The following is a 17180-nucleotide window of genomic DNA, read 5'->3' on the forward strand; positions in this document are numbered from 1 at the left end:
GCAGTGAGGAGCTGAACTTTCCCCTCCTCTGCTGTCACTGCAGACTGGCAGGGTCACCTACAGAGAAGCGCTAGTAGCTGTTAATGAAGTGATGTAGTTTTTTGTTTGTGCTCTTTTTTTATTCGGTGGCTCGTTTTATTGATTGACACGTAAAACTGAGGTAGTGAATGAATCGGAGCGCCTGTGCTTTTCAGTCTCCTTCGTATAAATGGCAAATGTCACTGCTATATACCATTATTGCTATAGTACGAAGACAAAGGAAAACACGTCCTGATTATTTTTTCCAGGCTATTTTAAATATGATTCACTTATCTTGTCATGCCCAAACAAAACAAAATTAGCATGTCTGTTATTCGAACATTCTGGGTTTTCCACCCTAGTGACTGCAAAAAAATAGTATTGATTTATTTGAGATCTTAACACCGTTACAATGACATATATATGTTCTATCTTTCCAGGGACTCCACAGGAAATCAGACAGCTCATCCGGTTCCGAGCAGAGAATGAGCAATGTTTTTTCTACAATCAAAAAGTCTTGCAAAACCACTTTAGGAGTGAGTCATTTGTTTTAAAGCTGCTTCACTGCATAAAACCACCTGACAATTGCAAATAGATGCCTAAAGCCCACACAAGTGAGATCACCACAGTGAGATCGGAAATTTCCAGAAAAACTTGTCTGTTTACATAAAAGTTGCTGACGACAACTGATGACGTATCAAGTTCTTGAAGGGTTGTCCCATTTCATAGGGTGATGATTTCAACCACTACCCCTTATAACTCAGTCTCAAGGGGGAGGGTTACACTCGAAAACAATAGATAGGGGTGAAAATAAGAAATGGGATTGGGCCTTATTGCATTGAAATCCCATGCAACATATGAAAATATTGAAACACAAAAACAAAAAATATTATTAATGGACCAGTTTACTAAAGGAGTTTAAAGTCAGAGTTGAAAACACATTTCAGACTTTTAACTGACTTGAATGTTAGACTAGAATCCTTCAGCTTTTAGTGATCTTAGGCCTTAATTATATGCTCTTTATATTAAAACATTCCATGTTGTCACTACCAAAACAATAATAATGTAGAAACTTTACTTTAATAACTTTAATTCTGGTAATTCCGATTGTGCCTAATTTCAACTGTGCATCCCTCAATATAACTGCAAAACATGCACTGCTTACCCTTCAAACAGCTTTGCTAAAGTCTTGGGGAACACATTGAAAAATAATAAAAATGCTTGTATGAAATGAATATATTAACATTACATTAAACCTCCAGCAAACTTTGCATGAAAAAACAAGAAGTACATATTCTCAAGTGTGAAAACTGTCTGAGCATGGTCTTAATATTTTAATGAGTGCCCGTGGTTGACACCCCTCTGGCCTACACTCCCATCCTGCACTGCAGCTAAAGCAGAACTGAACACTATAACACAAGTGAAAATGATGTTTTCACTTTACATTTGTGAAGATTTCATAATGAATGGACCTATAGAAGTGCTTCCAGTTTATGTCAAATAAAATGAGAATTTGCCAAAATTCATGGGCCTTTCAGAGAACACAGGAATGTTATTCAGGACATACTTTGTTTATTGGGTGCACTCAAAAGCAAAATTAACCTACTTAGAAAAAAAACACACAAATTTAGGTTCTCTGGGGTTTGAGTCTGGTAATATTTCTCCCCTAAGAATCTTCTTTAAAATTTTAGCAATGATTATCTTAGTTGGCAGTTCTAGGTGCCAGCAATGAACTCTGTAATGAATTCTGTAACTTGTTAATGAAGGTGGGGAGACGGCTAGTAGTACCAACTGAGTGTGTGTGTGTGTGTGTGTGTGTGTGTGTGTGCATGTGTGTGTGCATGTGTGTGTGTGTTTGTGTGTTTTTGGAGGGGTGGAGGAGGTGTAATCAGAATGAACTACATGTCACTTACTAATAGCTGGTACTTTGCTGTGATTGATTTGTTTTTGCAGTGTGTGTGTGGAGAGAGAGCGAGAGAGAGCGAGAGAGTGAGAGAGAGAGCGAGAGAGAGAGGGAGAGAGAGAGAGAGAGAGAGATTTCTAATTGCTAGCGCAGACAAGCCCAAATTCATCACAGGATAGCGATTAGCATTATTGCTCCAGGTGTGCTTGTTGTAAATATCAGGCCTCAGCATCTGCCACTGAGTGAGGGGTTCTGACGCTGATGGAGACGGTGACGAGTCAACCTTCAAAACAAACACGTAAACAGCATCAAATGGCAGATGAACCACTGGTCTGTGCAGAGTCGGGTAGTATGAAACATTGTCATTGTGTTAAATTTAAAATGAAACTTCACACTACAGGTTTGTGAGTATATTGAGTATTGAGTCCATTAAATAGGGTTAACAATGTTAGGGAGCTAAAGCCTACATACAGCAATTTAAACTTTGTAAATCAACACGAAAACACTGTCAACATAAAATGTCAAGAACAGCATTACGGACACGAATCCTGTACTTTCTGATACACATGCTGCAACAGCAGTAAGAACCAATTTCTTGCCCATTGCAATGGCGTGTTTTGTTCCGTTGTCTGTTGTTGAAACTAAAATATATTTTTCACAGCCCACAATTCCTTAGCAACTCTGAATAAAGTGAAGTAATTATACACTAATAGGCAGAAATAAGTTCTCGCATGAGATGACAACAGAGACTTTCTTCTGACAAGCCAATGCTCCAAATGTGGACATATTGCAGCAGGATTAGCCTAAGAAACTGATGTACTGATGCTGACATACATCACTATATAAATATACAGTATATCGCTGGTGTTAGAACAAAACCTCATATTTACATTCTTGACGTTTTTCAGTTTTTGACATAATTTGAAAATGCCTGTTGCCCTGAGACTGTAAATTTCATGATACATGGCCCAAAATGACTTGGAAAGTCATAATGAAAGACATTAAAAGTAGTCTTTTTCCTGTCCTGCAAAGTTATATATATATGTAGTTAAAAAGCAACTCAGTGCTTCAGTAAATTGTGCTCATGTTGTAAATGATGATATTAACAAGTCTCTGTGGCGGCTGTGAAGGTGTCATGGGAAAATATGGACCCAAGAAATTCTTGTTACTTTTTATTGTTTTTATGTTTATTTGAATTATGAATATGACTTTATTCTAATGTATATTATGATAAACTCACTGCTGAGGTAAGTTGTTTAAATATTTACATTTATATACATATATATTCCAGTATTTAGTGTATCTTTGTCTTTATTACAGCTTCCATTCTTCTAGGCTTTTTTTTTGATGTAGGGATATTTTTCCACACCTCCACAATTTCATCTTCTTTCTTCTTTGTTGGATTTTTGTCCAGTGATACTGGGGGCATCATCAGTACTTCTAGAACATTGAACAATTGCATTTATCATGAAAAGTGATCTATGTCAATTATAAAGAGTCTGTAAAGTACCAAGTAGCAGCCAGTGCGCAGTAACTGCATAAACTTCATAGTAACAAGAAAAAAGTAAATATATTACTCTACAAATATCACATTATTTTTACCATTTGTCTGATTTTTTCCCTCCTGTTCTTTCTTAAACAGATTATTTTGGCAAACCAAAAAAAAAAATGGACTCATAGCCATTATTTAAATGGGGCACTGCTGTTCTATTGGTGTATTTCACCCATAATCTTCAAACCTCAAAACTACACTTCAAGATATTGCGTATTGTGAAAATGCCTTTGTGCTATTGTGTTTTTGCCTTATCACCCAACCTTTGATCAGTGATCCAATTAAAGCAATAAAAACTTCTACACACGGAAAAAAGAAAGGAAGTATCTGCTATTCTGCTGTATAAATGGAGCAGACTGAGTGCATATATACTCTAATCATTTAGAGACTTTAAGAGGAAATGGATTAGATTAGCACAGTCTTGTGAGGGAACAGGAGATAATGAGCCTGTTTAAACATTCAGATTAAAGACAAGGCGTATCTGCAGCGCCATACCAGATTAAAAAGTAATAACGATAGCATGTTGGATCTCAAGAGTGTGCCATTGGCCACCGAACTCTATCTCTTCCGATCTGAAATGTATTACAGAGAGAGATGGGGAGAATTTTTGTCACGATTCATTATAAAAACATTTGTACTACCTGCTGAAGCCTTCTGAGTCATGCATCGTGCAACCAGTACAAGCGAACACGCTGACATCCCTGCAGATAAAGTTGTGCTGTATGTAGTCTGGGTCAGCGGTTCATATCAAAGTGTATGATATAATGACCTATGATGCTAAAAAAAAAAAAAAAAAAAAAAACTTCCCTCCATCACCTTTTATCACCATTGGATTACTGTTATTTATGTTCTTAAGTATATATATATATATATATATATATATATATATATACCAATTATATATAGTATTATTTATTTATACCAAACCAATACAATTTTTACAAATGATAGAAAATATTGACAAATACCAGAAAATTTTCTTTTTTGTACTATTATTTTATTACATTTCTATAAATTGGAATTTTTCTACAACAGTTTCATTTTCTGTGACTTGAGTGAAAATGTAGTGTGATGCTGTTTTGTACATGCCTCTGGTGGCGCTGCATGTGATAATACAGTAGACTTGGAGAATGACAGCTGCTTGCTCAGACATCCTGTACCAATGTTTAGGCAAATTGTGGCTAATTTAAATACTTGCATTACAGATATTACAGGTTTTAAGTTACACTGTAAAATAGCTCAACATAGCAGACATTTAGACCATTGAACACTGATAACAATGCTCACTACTACAGGTTGCAGACAATGTCTGCTTCTATGTCAGTGGCTTAAGTACAATACAAAAAAAGAAAACAAGAAAAAAGAACAGAAACTTGATCAGGCTTAATACAGCTGACTGCCAATCATTTAGGCGTGGAATGGCTCCAGTCTTGATCCTTTGGACTGGAAAGAAACATCCCCAGAATACATTATTTAAGTAACTGTCAATGGCCATCAGACTAAATTCACATCAAATTTTATGTTAATACTGGATCTGATTGGAGTCAGCTTTTCTACATTCCTACACAGCATGATGCAGCCTGGAAACATTAAGGTTTGAGCCAGAAATATCACACGCAACATCAAACTTACTGCAATCATTGTAATTTATAGAGAAACCAGCATAAAATGCGGGTAATGAAACAACTAGCCCATCTGAACCTGCTGCTTTGATACAAAGAGCAAAATTATCATAGGAGCCATTATCATAGGAGCCATTTGCACAGCTGGTTAGAAGACTGCACTGCTAAAATACACATTGCAAGTGTCTATTAGAGTGAAACATTTTGAACAGCCATCAAAAATACGTCTTAAAAATAAAGCATCTGGCATTTGGCTATGGCTAACCAAATGTTCCAGCCATATTGAAATATCATCAAATGGATGTATGCTAATAGTTGAAAGGATGAATGATTATTCAATTATGCCAAATTAACAAATCTTCTGCTCTGACTTGACTCCAGAAATAACCTATTGTGCAAAAATAAGCCTGTATCAGTTTCTCTTGGTTGCCTGAAGTAAGTCTTTGGGTATAACAAGATCAATGCAGGTTATAAAACCTATCCATGAGCCACCATCTTTCAACATTTTATTTCTGTTTGAACAAGTGAGGTTATAAAACGATGAGGCGAAGAAGCCATCTGAAAGAGTTCTATAAGCTAGCCCTTATGTCAGTGACCCTTGTGTGTTTGGGGTCAAGGTCAGCACAGAGCAAACAGACCAGTGTTGTCCGCCTCAGACTTGGTGGTTTGTTTTGGCCTTGGCCACCGCTCTTTTAAATAGCTTCTATCCATCCATCACCCTAGGCCTCTGACATGCTCTAATAGGCCGCTGTTTGAAATACAACATCTGCAGGGGCCAGCACTTGGCCTCGTTTTAAACCACCAGGTCACTGAACGCCCCCCCACAGTCCTGCACACTGGTGATTTTGAAAGAGAGTTAAAGGGGGAGATATTTATTGCGAATGTGCAAAGAGCTCATTTCCAGCAAGCTGCAGAGAAAGGTGGAAAATTTAGTCCTGCAGTAATGGGCGTTGAGTGTTTTGAGTGCTGAAAGCATGGGAATGTAATGGGACGGTGGGGCACAGCTGGTGCATTTTACCGCTGAGAGGTACCACCTGACAGGAAAGAAAACAAAAGACCGCCTATTTATGATATGCACGACAAGAGGTCTGATTCAAAAGAACACAGCATTCCTATGTCAGACTCTTCTTTTATTTTCAAATGGATTCCTTTGTGAATATAGAGCTAATCTCAATGCAGAGAACATAGGTCTATGGGACTATTTTGTTCCTTTTAGCACCAAAAACTTCTTTCATTAGAGTGGAAAGGGTGTGGTCATGGTGCGCACCAACTCTGACCCAGGCCTGGTCTCAGAATGGGCATAAATGACCACTAACAGGCCTTGAAGAGGAACCGTTAGGAACCTTTGTTTTCTAAAAACACTATACTTAGCTACCCACAAAGGATCCAGATTAGTTTGATGTTTCTCCAAACTGTCAGAAGTAACAAATCAGTCTGCCCTTTGGAAACTTTCATAGATTATGAAACCAATTCAGCTTCTGTTCATGAAGCACTAGGCTGCTCAGCTTGGGCCCTAGAGATGCTCTAGATCTCTTTTACTGACCATCATTTCCTGTCCACAGAAAAGGAGTTTACAGCACTCTGTGTAAAATGGGAAATGGACACCAACAAAGGACGGCAGATAATTTCACAACAAAGGAAAGTCTTAGATCTTATGTCCGGAACAACTCCATTCTTTACGAAAGACTTCTCTACAGAGACTTTCCCTGAGTTTTAGTGTGCTTTTAATGTCTCTGCTGCCTCAGCTCACATATCTGAAGGGCATGGGACAGTAAGGAGCTCATAACTTAAGTTTATGTAACATAACTGCTACATAAACTTAAGCAATCTGTTCTCACTACATTACCCAGCATGCATCACACAAATACAGTGATAAAGAAACGCAATGATATAGAGGCTAACAAATACACATAATGTTAGCTATCTGGTGTCTGTAATAGCTAGCTAGCTAAAAAAGCAGAACAATTCAAAACAGCCCACCCTTATGTATTTGCCCCATTGCATGTGTAATTCCCCACACCTTCAAGAAACATCATCAGAAGGGTGTTTTTCCTAGTCTTTAAACAAGAAAATCTCACCCCCAATAATAATGTGCACTATGGTAGGAGGTGAGAGGAAAGGTTTGCAACAGATACAGCAATTTTTTTTATCTTGGCAAGAGTGACCCATTATTTTCAGTCATATCTTTAAGAGCTTTCCCATTGACTCTGAAATCAACTAAAGTTCCTAAAATATCTAATGTAAATTATTATAAATAAAACTTGCTATATTATATTAACAACAGCACTTCCAAACTTTGCAACAGTAGTGTACAGTGATGAGGCAAAACAGTGAAGGTCTGGAATATATTATATAGTAATTAAACAGTTGATCCTTGTAGTTAATGGCCAGGGGGGTTGGGGGGTCAGAGCTATTTTGGCAGCCAGCAGAGAACCAACAGCATATTATGCAGATAGTCATAATGTTTTCTCTCCTTGGTGCATTTCTACAAATATATAGACATTAGTATGAATTCTGCAGATGTAGCATGCGCTTCATTGTACATTCATTACGTATATGTCAAAGGATAGAAAGCCACCCCCAAAGCCCCTCTACATTCTTCTCATTCATCCTAAACATTCCTCAGGGAGGTCAACGCTTCCAGCCTTAACTTAGCTTTAACTATTCATGCGCTGAGGGGCTCCAGTAAGTTTTGTTTATGCAGAGGCGTATAAAAAAAAAAAAGGAAAAAAAAAGACGGACAGAAGCTGCTAGCATGCCTAAAGAGGACAGAGGAATGAGGGAGGGTGGAAGACAGAAGAAGGCCTTACTATCTTACCTTCTCCTCACCTCCCTCCTTTTTCTGTAATAGCCGTTTAGTGCCAAACTGTCTGGACGGCAGTGCCAAACAGAGCGTGTATTCATCTGTATGGGTCTAGATTTCTCTGACTCACTGTCCACCTGGACGATCTGGACAGCTCTCTGATGCATGGGCAGATCTTGATGAAAGCACAGGTTAATAGTAGGCTAGTTAAATTCAATATTGCTTTTATACTGCTGTTTGGTTAAGGACTGGAACGCATTATACTAGACCTAAATTCTAAAAGGCCTAATGGTGAATGAAAAAGGAGGCCTTCTTCTTATTTTTATATAGGCCTAAATCCAATTTGCTGGCCAAATCAATTTTTTTTTATTATTATTGCTGTTACTTTTACATTATGTACAGTCATACAGTCATGCAAAGGTTTGGGGACAAACGTTTTGTATTTTGAAGTGAAAATAAGTTACCACATCCTCTACAGAGAATACACTTTTGCACATTTTAATGCATAACTACTGCTCGTTTGCTGAAATAAATCTTATATCTCACAGCAAATCTTATATTTTTTGTTTTATTTTTTCCCAATATTTGCAGACAAATGCCTTATTTAACCCCTTTTCACATAAAATCCAATTTCTGCCTGTTGTTGAGTTGCCTCAGTTGAACTAAGCTGTTTTTCCTGTCAATAACTGAGATGGAATATATTTGTATGATGGAGATGTTGCTGATTTGCGAAACTTTAGGTGAGCAAGTCGACATTTAAAGAAAAGTGTTTTTATTATTGAGGCAATTTTGTTGTTGCCTCAGTAAATCCAATATTTCATCATGTTTTATAACCAAATAATTATGTGTGTGTGTTTTTGGGGAGGAGGGCTGGGGGGTTTTACATGGCCAAGTTATAATTTTTGTTCTGGAAATTAGGCCTGTGCCTTTGTGCATCTCACTGGATTTTTTAACGACTATGAAATTAAAAGAAGGTTGGTTCAAGCAGCATGAATTCGCAGTAACATCTGATCATCAGTTTTGGAAAGTAACTTTTTTAGAGAGAAACAGGCACTTACACAAATGTAAAGTTAACATTCCAAACCTTAGAGTTCTAAAATAACACCACAATATAATACGCAGCTTTATTTCTTGTCCTAAACATGTCATTACAACCTATTATAGGGCAGCTACAATCTGCATCATTAAAACTCTATGTGTTTCTAAGAATGCGGCACCATATAATAAATGGCAGCTTTATTTTTAGAACTAAGGATAAAAGCTAAATTAACACTAACAAGTTACAATTATACAGCAGCACCTGCTAACAGAAGCATCATTAAAATTCTAAGGCCTTCCTGCACAAATGCAAATACAATTAAAAGGCTCATAGCAAAACTCATTGGAAAAAAAAGTTTCACATAGTATGTAAACATTGTTCAAGTTTCAAAATGTACCATTCACTCCAAGTCAATACAGTCTATTCATGGAAAATTAGCTGCTAAAACTGTCCATTTTCACTTAAACATTTTTCTTATGCATTGAAAATCAACACACTGACATATTTCCACCTCTTCTGCTTACAGCAGTTTAGCTCCGCCCGTTACCGCAGAGGTTCTAAGTGTTTTCACAATCTAATTTAAGGTGTGATGTCATTCCTCTGCGGTAGGCACATAATCACTGTCATTTATTAACAATCCTGGGACAATTTTTTAGTAATGTATGCCACATGTGACAGCCTCTTACCGGACTGTCCCATTTGGCATTCACAAATTTGAAGGAAAACGACTCGCTTAAAACTAATAGCACCCAATTTTCCCGTCTTTGGCCAAAAAAATGAAGGGGTTTGGGTGGGATGTCAGTTTCCATTGCCTCTCTATGAAACGAGCTCTGTTTTATGAGAGAAAAAAGAGAGAATTATGTGATTTTACATCATTACTCTCAGGCACTTTCCTTGGGGTCCTGTCCCTGGGGCCCCCCGGGCCTCAGCTTGAAACACGAGGAAACGTTTTATTCCCGCAGCCACCATTGTTCTTGTCGGCACCCCTTTGCTTTTCGAGTTCACATTAGCAAAAAGGGAAATCAACCTGGCGACCTTGACAGGACGTTACAGCTCAAATGCCTGCTGCTTTTGAAGAATGGAGGCTTGATGAGCAGCTCTCTCAACTCATCTTATGTTTTTTTTTCTCCCTCACACCTTTCGAGGCATACTTAGGTTTGTTTTAGCGAGACAAATGACATTTTAATTATAGCTATTGAGATAATTGAGGCCTCTGACAGAAGAGAAGGTGAAGCACAATAAAGGGCAAGACCCACCTAGATTCTCTTGTACTAATCATCAGTAGACTTGTATATTGAATATTCATCTCCCTGAATTGAATTAAGTTTGGTGCCAGGACCATTAAATTACAAAAAGGATTTACATAGTATAACAGGTTTGGGGATACTTTGTATAGTTAATTCTAATAAATTATATCTCCACAATTATCCAGACATCCCTTCTAGTTCACTCTAGGAAATACAGCTGCTTTCAGATGCACCCCTTGCTGACATGCAGCTCCATAGAAAAGTGCTGCCAATAGAATGGGATGCTCTGGGACAATAGCACATGAGCCTAAAGTCTCCAGGCCCAAAGCCAAGCATTGGCTAGAGGGGTATAAAGCTCCATCTATCTAGATTGGTAAAGCTCCATCTAATACTTCTGGGATAACTTGGAGTGATCCACTCAACATCAGTACCAGACCTCACTAATGCTGTTGTGGTTAAATGCAATAAGTACATCACAGCAATGTTCTAACGTTTAGTGCAAAGTATTCCCAGACAAGCAGAGGCTATTACTGCAGGAAGTGGGGCACAAACTCTCTATTAATACGCGTGTCTACAAACTTTTGGACACATAGTCTAACCACGAATTACAACCTTACAGAAATCACGTCTGAAGGTATCTTAAAGGTATAGACTAACAAAAGATCTATTTGACACAGTTTTCTGAAGCCAAATGTAGTCCATCTGCCAAGACATGTCTGCCAACTGTTTCTTTAGTTTTACAATGGAGAAGCAAGACTATAGTAGCCAACAGGTCCTTTAAACTTCAGCAAGTTTTGTCCATTTTATAGATAACAATTTGTCATACTGTGTCAGGAACCCAAGAGTTCCTCAAAACCCAAGTCTGTTTAAGACTGCTCAACAATTCAACAGGGTTCACAATCATAATACAGTTTCCTCAATGCTAACTGGTGTCTAAGCTTGTCTAAGCTGGTCTAGTTTTGACCTGGTACTGGTTTAGCTGGTCACCCAGCACACCAGCATCCAAAACAAAAACACAACATATGCTGGTTTTGCTGGTAACCAGTATATCAACTTCCATTGCTGCTGACCAACACACCAGCATCCAAAACATAACATATCGCTGCTGTCGGAACAAAAGCTTGTATCTCCAAAGCGGTAACTTTACAAGAGAAGGAAAAAAAACATACATTACTTTTAATGTAAGTCAATGGAACCAGACTTTTTTATTTCGGTCCACCCTTCATGAAATTTACACATAATATAATAGTAATATAATAATAGGCTAAAATGCATTTTCCAATTAAGTCAAAAACTGAAAATCAACAAAAATGGAGATATAAGGTTTTGTTCTGACAACAGCGTTATGCTGATTTTGCTAATGACCAGTCATGCTGGTCTGTGCTGTTTTTTAGCAGGGTAGTCTTATAGCATTAGAGGTCAAACAAAGAAGTAAACACCAAATATGTGTTGGCTGTTCAAGTACTAACTTTAGTAAAGGGAATAGTTGTAGCTATATTATTCCTTCAATGCAATCTGAATTTGTCTGCTGATTGCTGGATCTACTGTGGTGGTAAGCAATAGGGCCTGACTGAAAGCACAGGGAGAACAGAAGAAGAAAGGAGTAATGAGGGAGGAAAAGAGGGAGTGCTTGCGCATTGAGAAGCACTCATCAATGCTTCAGAAAGACAGGGAAACTACAGGTGAGGCTAATGAGAAAAGTTGAAGCTTTGCTTCCTGATGGAGTGGAGGGAGAGAGAAATTCTGGCCAAATTACAGCAGCAGCCCTAAAAAAAAGCCCATGTTTGAAATCTGTGACTTTGCCAGGACATAAACGGTAAACGCACCATCTGTCCCATGTGCGCCGCTCTCGCTGGCCGGCAAAGCAATGCAACATAATCTGCTATCCACAGATGTCGACGGAATGTAAACATAAACGTGCGCATGTCTCATCAGAAGAATCTACAGGACGATAAACGCACCATTTAATATGCACCATGTTGCTCACATAACCATGGCAACGATGGCAGACCCGCTTCGCCTATGCAAGCTTCTTTGTGAATTCTCTGCGCTCCCATTCTCACTCTATCATTAAGCTGATGCTTCCTATTATTGCGGGCCAGAGCCAGGAATACAGTTGCAGATCATTTATATCATGGTCAATGGTGAAAGAAGACAGCATTGTACCAGCTTTAGTTAGCAATGACATATTCAGTTTTAAACCCATTTCCCTGTTTTATTAGCATAGAAAGGCAAGATAAATCCAGCCTTTGTGCACAGCAATGGTGTGCCAAGGATTTATCCGACTGGAATGACTTAGCATGCATTATACTGGACATTTTTATTATATTCATCTTACTGTGTGGTATTTAGGTCTGATATTTCATGTGCTGTGCTATCTTTGGCAACACTTTAAGGAGTAATCCAATTGGAATCACTTGGCATGTGCTGCATTGTGGCCAAAACTATGTGGACAACTGGTATATAAAATCAAGCCATGCAATCTCTATAGACAAACACTGACAGTAAAATGGGTTGTACTGAAGAGCTCAGTGACTTTAAACATGGCACTGTCATTAAATGTCACCTTTGACCCTAGTCAGTTTGTGAAAACACTGCCCTGTTATATCAACCCCAGGCAACTGTAAGTGCCATTATTGTGAAATGCAACAGCTCAGACTAAAAGTGTTTGACCACGCAATCTCGCAAAGCAGAGCCACCTATGCTGAACTGGACTCTGGAGTAGTGGACATGAAAGAGTGATGAAACATGCTTCAACTTCTGATGGACAAAACTGGGTTTGGCTGATGCCGGGAGAATGCTATTAGAGTGCAAAGTGTTAATAGTAAAGTTTGGAAGAGGAATGACAGTAATGATCCAGGGCTGTTGACAACTGTGTGAGTACAGCTTGGGGAAGGCCCTTCTCTGTTCCAGCATGACTGTGTGCTTGTGCACAAAGACATGGTTTGTCCAGTAGGGAGGAACTAAAGTGGCCTGCACAGATCTCTGACATCAACCCCACTGAAGACCTTTGGGATAAATTGGACACACTGCAAAATTTTGTGGAAAGTCTTCCCAGCAGAGTGGAAGCTGTTGTAGTAGCAAACAACCAACTCCATATTAATGCCCACAGCTTTGGAGTGGAATTTCCCACAAGCTCATATAGGTGTAATGGTCAGGAGTCAACAAACTTTTGGCCATATAGGGTATACCAGCCACTGTGTTTAAATTTAGGCTTGACTTAAGCAATCCATTCTGTATCTAAATATATGAGAGCATCTTGCTTTGCATTGCACTGCCCGTGTAAACAGGTCAGAGTATGTTGCCTGCACAAGCAGTAGGGCTTTACGTTCCAGACATGGTGCTGCACTATGCAGCAAAACACAGAAGAATAAACCATTAAAAAACAATAATGACCAGGTTAAACATGAAAAAATAAGGCAGCTATCAAACAAAGTGCTAGTAAACCATTACATATAGATCATGTTTTCTACAAGGCTGAAACAATTTCCCAATCAAAAGTCAGAAAACTGCAGAGGGTAAACAAATGATGCAATCTTTTTTATTAATTAAGTTTTTATTAAATAAAGTAAGCCAGCTGTACTCCTCTTCAAAGCTAACACAGTATGTGTCAAAGGCCAGTGCATGCAAGCTGTAGTAGTCACGCTGGTGTGTCAATGCAGAAGTAGTGTGTGTGAAACCAACCTAATTGTTCATTAGCTTCACTGTGGCTCTGATGGATGCCAACCTTCACTGCCACCAGGAAAATATATGTAAGAAAAAGGACTTGTATTGCAGCTAAGCCAAAGGAAATCCAGATAGATAGATAGATAGATAGATAGATAGATAGATAGATAGATAGATAGATAGATAGATAGATAGATAGATAGATAGATAGATAGATAGATAGATAGATAGATAGATAGATAGATAGAGAAGCATTCCTGCAAAAATGTGTTAGAACCTGTTTACATTCACGCTTATCAGGAGTCTGACTGTGGTACAGAAATATAGTCATTTAATTATGGACCTCAGACAATCAGGGCTCAAACATAATGGATAAAACAGCTTCAAATATACAGTGACATTACACTGAAACACATCCAAAGACTGAATTAAATGAATCCCACCTATAATCTGGTGTTCCTAATCATATATCATAAACAATTCTATAAATGGTTCGATCGCAATGCAACCAGAGCGCTGTGATTGTCCATACTGCCTTGTGTAACATGCTTACTTGGATGAGGGAAAAAAGGCACAGACAGCCTCAGCATGGCTGTGTAGGATGGAGTTAGTCACCACAGAGAGTAAATGCTTAATACAAAAGAGAGAGAGTGACAGACTGAGTAAGAGAGAGAGGGAACAAAGCTACTTCTGGCAGCAAGAGTTCAAGAATGATGGTTTACCAGCAATGAAAGCAATAACGGAGAACAATGATGGTGGGAAGAGTAAAACAAAAACAGCTTTTCTTGGAAGGCCAGATGAAGCTCCTTAGGGCTTCAGAGAACAATCTGGGAACTTGCTTTTGCTGAGGACGTGCAGTATCCGCTAATGAAAGACATCACACAGACACACAGAAATCTTGATTTGTCTATAAAACCCAAGAGCTGATGTATCGCCAACTGAAGGATCGCCTACAGGTTTCTGGCTAATGTTACATCCTATTCAATTGCTGTGACTCACTAACGAAAGACCAAAAGACAACAGGGAATTTGCCAGAGATTCTTATTTGGTCTGTGCTGCTACCAGCGAAGCAAGAAAATCTCCGATTTATGTATAACTATGTTTGTAACCAAAAACACCACAATTTGATAAGAGCAATAGATTTCATGAGTCAAGATCCTCATATGTTAGGCTATGACATGCCTCGTGGAGCAAGACATGGTCTTGTAATGATAATACACACCTGTTGACAATTTGATAAAATTGGAATGTGGTGAAATCTGACACCAATAAGGCAACGTACCCTCAAAACCTGCTATCAGGTTCCTCTGGTTCTTGCTCTTTTAACACTTGGAGTACTAGGTAACACAAGTAAAACAAGCTAATTACGGTCTCACTACTGTTAGATGGCTAATATTTATTCTTGAAAATGAATGTTTTAGCAACACAGTTAAATTCAAAGCACTGTACAAAAGCCAGCAACCACCTCAGACCTCAATACCATTGAATGTGTTTGGGATTACTCAGATTGTAACTTCTAAGACTGAACTTTGGAATGTGTGGATAACTGACGCTGGAGATTTTGTTGAAAAACCGAAAGCAAGTCTGTTGACACAATAATTTGGGGGAAAAAATGTCTTGGCTTGTTTGCCAACAGGATAGTTTACTACGCCTGGCTAGCTGGCGATAACTTGATATTTAGCCTCTTAAAATTCTAAGCTTATTACACAAAAACTTTTTGTGTAAAATGTTTTTGGTTAAAACACAAAACTCAGTGGTCTTGGTTATATGTCCATTACTGTACCTCATGACGGGGCAGGTTCATATTTTACACTACTTCCAAAGGCTATTGACAAGCATGTTGTCTGTTGGGCAGTGCTGACGAGCAGAACATTGATCCCTACTTTGAGCTCTGCATTCTCAAGACTTTGTATTGGTTTAGAAATTTCAGTGTGTTGCCATCTTAATGATTCTATCCTCTTCCACTTTTAGCCACAAATTTCTGGGTTGTCCCCAGATGTTCATGTCACAAGGTCAAGTGCATGCCTCACCAAAGGTCTTGATACACTCCAAGACCAAATAATGCAAAAAAAAAAGGCCAAAAAGGCAATAAGGGTAGCAGGTTTCACAAGATTTGTTACGACAAATTGTCCAACACATCTTCACTTCCATACTTTGTGTCAGTCCCTGCCCTGTTGATGGTTCTGGTATACCCTAAAACCAAACAATGCAACCATGTTGTGCCCTCCTTCCACCATTACCAGAGTGACAGTCCTCATCACTCAGGAATGCTAGAGAACGCCATTAGCTAATGGAATAAATCAAGGATGAAATATCAATCAAATTACAAGCTAATAGTTCCCTTAATGTCTTTGTTTGAGTACAGATGGCCCCTTCAGCCAGTCACACAACAGCAAGCCATCATAATAATCATCCTCCTAATAATACGACTCCATTAATCAAGTGCGCTCACTCAAAAAGCATCACAATGCAGAGGGAAAAAAACTCTGATTCAGATGTTACAGGCTTGAAGAGTCATTAATTAATCTGATAACAAACCGTTTCTGGACAATCAGCCGCAATCATCTTGATCCAAACGGCTCAGCAAGGTGACACGGCATATGGAGTAAGGAGGGCCTTGATGGCTACTTGGCCATGGCGTACAGTGGTGCTGTTTCCTGAAGTAAATAAGGTTGACAGGTGGGTACTTACATTTGGCAGGCAGGTCGTAGCCACAGGTGATCTTGGCTTTGCCTGTGTCACAGCCGTTTAGTGAGTGGCACTCTTCGTACAAGAAATGTCCTGCTGCTCGGTGTATGCAGCCATCCACTGTGAAAGAAGGAAAACAATTATTTGAGAAGGTTCAATTTGGCAGTGATTTAACCTGCTATATGTTAAGGCCTTTTATTCATTAACTGAATGGAAAACATTGCAAAATTAATCATTAAAGTTGACATAAAGGCAATTAATCATTAAAGCAATATAACTCTGGGCCCAATAACAGGTCCACAAATGCTACAGGGTTGAAAAGGGGGCAAAATGGAAAATGATCATTGCTACATGTGCTGCAGTGCTCAACAACCGTGGCCCTGAAGAGCTACCTTCCTACAGAGTCTCAGTACAACCACAATCTACCACACTTGCGCCAGCTAATCAATTTTTTTAGACATCCCTAATTGGTTAGCACATTATGTGCAGGATACGACTAAAAGTGACCACTAAAAGGAAAGTGGATTTCCAGGCTGAAGGTTGGTGACCACTGCTTTACAGTGGTCACTGATGTACAGATCCATAGAAATATCTTAATTGGGAGGAACTTTTGAGAAATTACAACTTCCTTTGGGGCAGATA

General features: G+C 38.7%; 1 protein-coding gene across 1 annotated transcript in view; it reads right to left on the minus strand.

Annotated features, from left to right (window-relative positions):
• Window positions 1-17180, minus strand: part of macrod2 (mono-ADP ribosylhydrolase 2) — a 1076631-nt gene that overhangs the window by 660398 nt on the left and 399053 nt on the right. Inside the window, exon 5 of the mRNA XM_037538560.1 lies at window positions 16542-16658. Coding sequence (XP_037394457.1) covers window positions 16542-16658 — 117 coding nt within the window. The remainder of the gene's footprint in view (window positions 1-16541; window positions 16659-17180) is intronic.

The sequence above is a fragment of the Pygocentrus nattereri genome, chromosome 5 (assembly GCF_015220715.1).
Source record: "Pygocentrus nattereri isolate fPygNat1 chromosome 5, fPygNat1.pri, whole genome shotgun sequence".
In the NCBI taxonomy this organism is placed as follows: domain Eukaryota; kingdom Metazoa; phylum Chordata; class Actinopteri; order Characiformes; family Serrasalmidae; genus Pygocentrus; species Pygocentrus nattereri.